This window comes from Quercus suber, unplaced genomic scaffold (genome assembly GCF_002906115.3).
Source record: "Quercus suber isolate HL8 unplaced genomic scaffold, Cork oak 2.0 scaffold_913, whole genome shotgun sequence".
Classification (NCBI taxonomy): domain Eukaryota; kingdom Viridiplantae; phylum Streptophyta; class Magnoliopsida; order Fagales; family Fagaceae; genus Quercus; species Quercus suber.
This window is the reverse complement of record NW_027070337.1, coordinates 122,752-132,606: the sequence shown is the minus strand read 5'-3', so window position 1 is coordinate 132,606 and position 9,855 is coordinate 122,752. Positions and strand designations below refer to the sequence as shown.

General features: G+C 35.9%; 1 protein-coding gene across 1 annotated transcript; it reads left to right on the top strand.

The window, feature by feature from the left end:
* Positions 1–920: 920 nt before the first annotated feature.
* Positions 921–2,357, top strand: LOC136065277 (serine/threonine-protein phosphatase 7 long form homolog). The gene is made up of 2 exons (XM_065768255.1): positions 921–977; positions 1,674–2,357. Exons 1-2 carry the CDS (start codon positions 921–923, stop codon positions 2,355–2,357), a joined length of 741 nt encoding a protein of 246 aa, XP_065624327.1.
* The last annotated feature ends 7,498 nt before the right edge of the window (positions 2,358–9,855 follow it).

Here is a 9,855-nt window from a genome sequence, read left to right as displayed (position 1 = left end):
TTCAGGAACATCTTACAGCTGTATCCATACACCCTTACAGATACATGCATTAGATCAATGCTCAATTTTCCTGAACCTTTATACTATTTATAGCTTGAACAATTGAAGCCTACCAACATAGGATAGATCCTCTACACACTTAGAAAGTTATTTTGTCAGAAATCTTTTCAAAGGTTGAAAATCCTAAAGCTTCTTAATGCTGAAAGCTTCTCAATGGCATACACAGTCTGGATTGGAGCATGTCCACCCTGTAATTCAGAATGGGGAGGACTTTCAAAAAGCATGTCCACCTTATTGCATTTAATCACTTACAAGAAGCATGTAATGATTTTTCGGTCAATTTTGGATGATTCAAAGTGTTATACATTGACACTATATCAATTATTGTCAAATGCTTAGCTCCTCATTTCTTGATAAGCAATCAATTATCTTCAACATATTAACTTGCTATTGCTTGATGATATCTCTAGTTTTCTTATGCTTTCATTTCGCTTAACATGCTTTCACAAGATGTGGTGTTTTTGTGAAGTTGTCTATTTCATGTATATTTCATCACATTATGCACATTTCTGTTTGCATCAAAAGAGCTTCATTAACCCTGGGGTAGCACAGTTGGTTGGGGACCACAAGGTCATTATTTTTTTTTAAAAATAATTAAAAAAAGCTTTACGTTCCCACCATTTTGTATTTTTTTTTTTTTTAAATATCTTTATCTTTTCAAATGTTGTTTTATGTCTAAAGCTGCATGTTAGTTGTAATGATACTTTCATAGTTAATATGTAATAAGGTTAACTTATATTCACTTTGAAACAAGTTCTATGTTTTTTGCAAGTCCTGGCTGTATTTGAAATTATGAATTTTTATAATTGCAAGTCCTAGCTATATTATTAATGTATGCCTGCGGTCAATGGTTTATTAACATGATTGCATGCATGTCAGATATGCAGCAAATGCGAAATGTGGATCCTATACCCACGGTTGGTACATAGTTGACGCAGCAGCTAGGTCATCGATCCACGGCACTGTGGGAGATGCCTGTCAGTCAGGTACATAGTTGTACTGAACTTCGGACAAGTTGAAATCTTCTTTTTCTTTCTGTAGGGTTCTTTGATTATTTGTAAATAGATGTTGGAAATGGTATCATTTCTCTTTTGTTTTAGGGAGAATTTTATTTAATCCAAAGAGAAAATGGTATGAAGTAGAAATAATCGTGAATTTAAAAACACTCTTTCATTAAAAGCATCAAGAAAATGGTATGAAGCAGAAATATTCAAAGTCAGTAGATCTCATTTAAAAGCAATAGTAATCAATTAAAATGAATCTGCTACCATTATTTTTCCAAATGTGCACACACAAATAGGCGTGGCTACACATGACAACTGACTTTGATTCCTAATTCCCTATTCCATTTGACATAGTGAGGCACTTTGTTCATTCATTTCAAAACATAATGCCCATCACCTTAGTGCTAATTTTAAACAATGTCATTGATCTTGAATTAATCCTATCTACCATTGAGCTAGAGTGAATAACCAGTTAACATCGTAACTAACATATTGCAAAATGTTCGTAACTAACCAGTTAGACTACTATTTCTTGCATATTATTATTATGTAGCATTCTTATAGTTATTTTGTGTGCACTATCCTAAGACAACGCTTTTTCATGTGCAGGTAGTGCCAGGTGTGCTAAAGTGCAGATGTCGATCATGCGAGTTACCTCGGCATGGACTAGACCCACGGATTGCCCATTACATAACTGAGGCGGGTTTCGAAGGGTTATTCAAGGTTCCAAACTTGGAAGCTGATCACGTGTTGATCACAACATTGGTTAAGCGTTGGTGTCCGGAGATGCACACATTCCACTTACTGCATGGAGAGATAGGTATCACCTTACAAGATATTGAGGTGATGCTAAGGGTTCCTGTTGATGGGTTGCTCGTGATTGGGAGTGTAAAGATGGATTGGCTTGGGTTGTGTCATGATTTATTGGGTCATCGTCCTCCAGACCTGGTACCGCATCCCCATGAAAATAGGTCTATCCTTACTGGGGTGAGGATAAGAGTCAGCTGGTTGAAGCCACGGTTTAAAGCTCCTCTAGTTGCAAATGCTACTGATGAGGTAGTGCAACAACATGCGTGCTATCACATACTTGTGTGGTTAGGGTCCATTCTGTTTATGGACAAGTCAATAAACCAAGTGCTGGTGATGCCTCTACAGTTCCTTAACCCAATCAGCAATGCAAAGAGGTACAGTAGGGGTAGTGGAGCATTAGCCTGGCTGTACAGGCACCTATGCAAGGCATCAGAGATGAAGGCGATGCAGATTGGAGGAGCACTAATGTTGGTGCAACTGTAGGCGTATTTGAGGTTCCCATTAATATGCCCTGTTATGAGGCCGCCACAACCGCCGGTAGAGGCAGGTCCCCTCGCCAGTCGGTATGTTATTTGATTAGTTTGATACAATTGTCATGCCATTTGTCATTCACTGTGCATGTGTCTATAGTTGGTCATAATCCCTACATGTATGCCACTTGTAATACATCCACTAAGGACACTGCTGTTGAGAAGTAAACCCTGTTTCAAACCAAAAGTCTAATTGACATTAATTTAATGGATTACTTAACAAGATAGCTCTGCATGGCTACTGTTATGAGTGTAGAAGAAAATTACAAATAAAAAATACTTTTTTTTTTAATAATGCTAATACAGAACACTTACATGCATCTATTAGTGCAATGCCAATAATGTTATTATAACAAAATCAAACAATTTGTTGATCAAAATCATAGCATAAAAATACTTTTACAGAAAAAACGCACAAAATTGCTTCCAGACCACAATTAGATATCCCTTATTAGCATGTAATATTGAAAAATGAAGAAGAAGACTTCCAACACCATCTAGAGCATCTCAATTCATGCTGATTGAAAAACTATATCCACAAGCAGGTAGAAATTTTAGAGAGAGCAAAAATTCCCAGCAACTATCTAAACCTTAAAAAACCCTCAAGATCTATGGTTTAAGAAAAACCATTGACAATAACAAATCAAGTTAAAGTTTCATATAACATATACTGAGAGAGAGAGAGAGAGAGAGAGAGAGAGAGAGAGAGAGAGAGAGAGAGAGAGAGAGAGCAAAGTATTTATTCCACTTATAATTCTAAAGCAATCACCTTCATTCAGGAAAAAACAGATGTAAAGAAATATATATTTGTGTGTGTGATAAGAAGAAGAACAAAATTCATGGAGTCAACCCAAATGGGAAAATCCTTTTTCATAACCAAAAGAAGAAGAAGAAGCTACCAACCATTTTACAAACAACATATTACCTCTAAAAAGAAAGACTTGAACTGAATTTAGCTCAAAGATACAGAAAACACCACAACCTCATCACCAAAACACATTCTTGTTTCATACTAACCATACCAACATTCTCATAGAAATTGACAACGGAAGCATAGAAAATACATGTCTACCTAAAAAGTCAGAGAAGAAATCTCACTAACAAGAAAATTAAAGCCATATCAATCCAACATCAAATTAATAAAGTTTTTCTGGCATACCTTTGATGCTTACAACCTTAAGTTTCTTGTCTTCTTTGTTGAAAAGTTGAAACAAATATCTGTCTTCCTGTCAATAACTACAACTGCAAGGTCCCCTCACAGAGACATCAAATGAAATCTATCCACATTTATAGTAAGCTTGGTTAACACTACAAGAAAAAAGACTTAATACAACAAAATAAGTCGTTGCAATAATAACTAATGTTATTGTAATAGATGTTATTGCAATGATAAAAAAGTCGATGCAAGCCGTTGTAATAAACTCCAAAGCCAATTGATTTATGCAACACTAGATTTTAGTTGCAATAAGTATCACATATTGCAATGATTTATTTTGAAAATCTCGTTGCAATAGGTGTTATTGCAATGACAAAAATGTCGATGCAAGCTGTTGTAATAAACTCTGAGGCAATAGGTTGAAAAAATCTCTTTGCAATAGGTTGATTTTTTTATTAAAAAAATTTGAAAATAATAAATAATTTTCTTGAATAATATTTTTTTCATTAACCTGTTTTGCAATTCAAAAACCATATCTAGTAACTATACTAACAATATAGTTCGATGTGAAATAAAAGATTACCTATTGCAACAACATATCTCAATGTATAAAAAGAGTTACCTATTACAACAACACATTTCGATGTAACTTAATAATTATTACTACAATCTCATATTGATGTAATAAATTTAACCACATTAATTGCATGAGAAATATCAGGCCTGGTAAACACCATCAAATACATGAGACACCCAACTGAATTAGCATATGGCACTTTAGACATATACTTTGACTCCTCATCTGAACTTGGACACAACTATGAGGACAATTTAAAATGGGCAGAAAGCGGTGTACTAACAGGTTTTGCATCAAGCATACTAAGCCTCTCTAACACCTTCTTAAGATATCCCTTCTCCATAATTTACCAGCTCATCTATCTCGGTGAATTTCTATCCCAAGGATTTTCTTGACAGCTCTAAGATCCTTCATATCAAATTCACTACTCAACAAAGACTTCAACTTCACAATTTCTTGCTTACTCTTTGCAGCTACTAACTCATCAACATATAGAGCAAGAAACATATAAGAGCCATCAGCAAGTACTCTAAAATAAACACAACAGTCATGCTCACAGCGCAAGTACACAGACAAACATAATCTTCCTTGCCTGTTGCATGTAAATCTCTTCTTCTAAATCTTCATGGAGGAATGTGGCCTTCACATCTAGCTGCTCTAACTCCATGTCATGCATTGTCACAAATCCTAGCATTACTCGAATTGAAGTGTGCTTCACAACTGGTGAAAAAAATCTCATTATAATCAATTCCTTCTCTTTGTGAGTAACCATTAGCCACTAACTATGCCTTGAATTTTTCACCTTCCTTTTCTGACAATGCTTCTTTCTTGCAGAATATCCACTTTCAACCAATAGCCTTCTTTTCCTTGGACAATTTCACTAATTCCCAAGTCTTATTCTTCTGTAGTGACTCCATCTCATCTGACATTGCTACCGGCCATTTATCATTGTCTTTCCTATTTGTAGCCTCCTTGAAAGTGAATGGATCTCCACCGCTGGCTACGAGAGCAAAACTAACCATGTCTTCAAAGCCATATCTCTGTGGTGCTTTGTGAACCCGCTTCTCCCTACATTTAGCAATTAAATAAGGCTCTTCTTGTTGCTGCTGTGGATCAATCTCAACATCACCCTTATCACTGGGTGAACTATTCTTGTCAAACTCCACCTCAACAGTTATTTTCTCTTATGGACTATCATCATAAGTCTTTGCTTCATTCTGTTTCAACATAAAAGCTTCATCAAATATGACATCTTTGCTAGTCACCGTTTTCTTTGAGATTAGATCCCAAAGCCTGTAGCCTTTAACACCTTTTTCAAAACTAAGAAATACGCATTTTCTTGACTTCGAATCCAATTTAGAACACTCTCCACTCTATACATGCACATAAGCTAAACAACCAAAGATTTCTAAACTCAAATAATCAACTGGTCTACCTGACCAAACCTCTTCTAGAATCTTGAAAACAACGGCTGATGATGGAGATCTATTAATAATGAAGTTTGTTGTGTTAACTATCTCTGCCCAGAACACCTTAGGCAACCCTGCATTCAATCTCATGCATCTGGCTCTTTCTACTAAGGTTCTGTTCATTCTCTTTGCAACCCCATTTTGCTGTGGAGTTCCTTTAATTGTGAAGTGATGAGTAATGCCTTCTAATTCACAAAATCTTACGAATTCTTTATCTCTATACTCTAGTCCATTATCTGTTCTAAGGTATTTTATTTTCCTGCCAATCTGATTCTTAACCTGTGCTTTCCACTTTTTAAATATGCCAAACACATCAGACTTATGCTTCATAAAATAAATCCATACCTTTCTAGAGTAGTCATCAATGAAACTGGCAAAATACTAAGCACCACTATGAGAAGAAACCGATATTGGACCCCAAACATCTAAATGAATGTAGTCAATAACACCCTTACTTGTATGAGAGTCTGTCTTGAAACTGACTCTATGTTGCTTCCCATACATACAATACTTGCAAAAGTCTAGCTTGCATGTCTTCACCCCTTTCAATAAATTTCTCTTGTGCAACTTTAACACACCACGTTCACCAATATAGCCAAGTCGCATATGCCATAATTTTGTGTTGTTAGTGCTGGACTCTACCGGAGTGGTTACTGCAACTCTTCCTACAATTGTATTCCCAATCAATCTATAAAGTATGCTTACTTTCTGTCCCTTCATCACCATCAAAGCACCTTTGGTAATCTTCATGATTCCACCATTTGATGAGTATGAAAAACCCAAATCATCTAATACTCTTAAAAAAATTAAATTCTTTCTAAGATTTGGAACATGTCTAATATTACTAAGAACTCTCACAACTCTATCAAACATTTTGATCTTCACGATACCAATTTCAATAACTGGGCATGTAGCATCATTACCCATTTAGACCATACCACCATTGTAAGGCTTATACGTGTCAAACCAACATTTCTTTGGAGTCATATGATATGAGCATGCTGAATCTAAAACCCAAGATTCCAATAGAACATTGTTACTTGATGAAACTGAAAGTAAATTTGCACCAACTTCACTGTTATTTGATATTTCTTCAGCAACACTAGCTGATTCTAGGGGCTTCTTTCCATTCTTCTTCTCCTTTAAATGCTCTTTCAACTCTTTACACTGATTCTTGTAGTGCCCTTTCTTGTGACAATAAAAGCACTTTACATCTTTCTTTGCACTTGATTTAGACTGTGATATGTTCCTGTTGGAGTTTCGTCCTCTTGACCTGCTTCTACCCCTATTGCTTGACTCAAACTTTACAATAAGTCTATCAGCCTGAGAACCATGACCATCTTGCTTCATCTTTATGTGTGACAAGAGAGCGCTAGTCACCTCCTCAAGTACTATAGTCTCTTTCACGTACATCAACGTAATCACTAGATGATCAAAAGAAGTAGGAAGTGATACTAATAAGAGTAACGCTTTATCTTCGTCCTCATAATTCACCCTAAAACTTGACAATTGGGTGTTCAACATATTAAATGTGTTGAGATGCTCCAACAAATTAGAACCCTCCTTCATATGCAAACCATACAATTGCTTCTTCACGTAAAACTTGTTCGCCAAATTCTTTCTCATATAAAGACCTTCTAGTTTTTTCTCAAACCTCCTTTGCAGTCTTTGCTTCAAGGATGTTGTGAATGACCTCATCACTTAGGTTGAGACGAATAGCACTAGCTGCTTTCTCATCATCTCTACCCATTCTACATCCTTCATTGTTTCTGGTTTCTTCTCCTTCCCAAGCAAGGCCTTATGAACTCCTTGTTAAATTAGGAGATCCTTCATTCGCCTTTGCCAAAGAGAAAAATTTTCCTTACCACAAAACTGCTCTACATCATACTTTGTGCTTGACATCTTTCTGTGTTCAAATGATTGAATTCTAACTTGGCTCTGATACCACTTGTTGTGTAGATAGCACCTCAGGACTCAAATCAATAATAGTAAAAAAGCGAAAATTAAATAACAAGCACACACAAAGAACACAAGAATTTACGTGGTTCGGCAAACTGCATACCTCCACGGCGACGACGAAGAAATTTCACTATAAAATAGAGAGATACAATAGTGCACAAGAACACTTTAAAAAACCCAAATCCCAATACACCTTAACTCTCTCTCACCCACAAAACAAGAAAACACTATTCTTCTTCTTATGCGGCTGCTACTAGGTTTTAAGAATTACTCTACTCCTCTCTATGTATTGCCCTTCATCTCAAACCTAATATATATATTTATATATGTCATAGGTCGACAGCACTAGGAGTTATATTCCTAGTTGTATTCGGTCATCCTTGACCGACTTACAAGCAATGAGCTTGGGCTTTAGTGGCAATTCAAGCCACCCATGTCAACAGTATTTATTAAAGTGCAACTCAGAACCTTTTCTTGATGTGATCCATGATTTCCAGTCTTCTGCGATTAAATGTTTTCCCAAGACGAAGTCCTATCTTTGTTCATTCTCTTGTTGGGATTTTTTTTTTTTAACTTAAAGGTGGTCAAAGTCAAACTCTCATTCATGATATAGCCTGTTGACCCGCCTTTTTTGGTATTGGAATGAGTCTATTTTCATCCCTATTTATTCCTGATCTTTTCTCCCAAGAATGGAAATGGACTGAACCCTTCCCCTCATTTTCCCTCTTAATATATGCTCCTATAATTCACAAAAAAAAATTGTTGTGAATTATACTTTTACGTGTAGTTTCTTCAATTTTCTTGGATATATAAATAGTGTTATTTCAAAGTTCTTGGCTGCTCTTAGCTTCAATACTCAAACTATTACTGTGTATATTTGGCACAATGGTTACTCCACAAGTATAAGTATTTGTGAGATATGGAGGATAAAGGCAGGGGTTCAAATCTTCCGAAAAGAATTTCACACATATATACACTTAAGTTAAGATAGAGTAGAATTTCTATCTTGCATCCAAAAAATATCTAGAAACTCATGCTCTCCACGCATCATTTACAGGAATGTCTGTCTGCGCCAAGTGTCTCCTTGCCATGTATGAATAATATAGAAAAAGGCAAATCACATTCCTAAGAGTTTTTGCATACAGATTGGTCACATGCACATGAAAGTGCTCAAAAATTGCCACTTCAGCTACATGCAAATGATCATAATATCGTACCCTCAAGTTCTTTACAATAGATCACTTCTCCTCATTTGATAAGATCTGTGTCAGGCTTCAACAACACTCTAATTCGTTGTAAGAAGAATTCATTAGTGGCATCAAAACAAACCAAACGCTATAAATATGCCCACCAACTTTGTTTGACCCTGCAAGTCCTTTAAATTTGCTTGAAGCAATATTAGACTTGACCGTTCCAAAAGTCTTCTCTATATTTGCAATTTTTTTTGACAATGGAATGATTTCCAATCAAGACGCCATGAAAGCTTACCTACACACTCCTCAGCTGGTAGACTTTTTAAATGCTGTGTATTCTAGTAATACCTTTTACTATATTTACGGTAGTTTAATAGAGTAAAAATGTTGAATTTTTTGAAAAATTTTACTCTTTCTTTCTCTTTTTATTAGAATTAATAGCTTTCCCAAAAAAAAAAAAAAAAATCATTATTGAAAACCATTGTTCAATATCTAAAGTCCAATAGAGACAATGATCATATATTTATTATAATACTAATTATTTAGATTTATTTTTAGAATTTAAAATTTTAAAATAAATTTTATAATAGATGATGTGGGGGTATTTTTTGCTTCAAGCCCAAGGGCTAGACCAATTGGAGCCTAGGCAATTTTTGCTCTTGTCCCACATGGAAAAGAAAGCCTCCCTCTTCGTGCCATATAAGGGATAAGCCAATGAGAAAGAGTACCGCTAGCTTGGTTAAGTTTGTCAAGGATCACAGGAAGATTGTGAGAATGGTGGATTTTCCTAGTGGGATACGCACTCCCTCTTGTCTCCTGTTGTCTACACCAAGCTAGTCGTACTCTTTCTCATTGGCTCATCCCTTATATGGCATGAAGAGGGAGGCTTTCTTTTCCATGTGGGACAAGAGCAAAAATTGCCTAGGCTCCAATAGGTCTAGCCCTTGGCCTTGAAGCAAAAAATGCCCTCACATTAAAAGGATCCTTTTAACCAAGCTAGTGGTACTCTTTCTCATTGGCTCATCCCTTATATGGCATGAAGAGGGAGGCTTTCTTTTCCATGTGAGACAAGAGCAAAAATTGCCTAGGCTCCAATT

Excerpts from the sequence above, each read along its gene's own strand:
- LOC136065277 (XM_065768255.1), top strand. The coding sequence starts at position 921 with ATGATTGCATGCATGTCAGATATGCAGCAAATGCGAAATGTGGATCCT. Across the intron at positions 978-1,673 it reads ATGTGGATCCTATACCCACG|GTAGTGCCAGGTGTGCTAAA; the intron begins GTTGGTACATAG and ends TTTCATGTGCAG.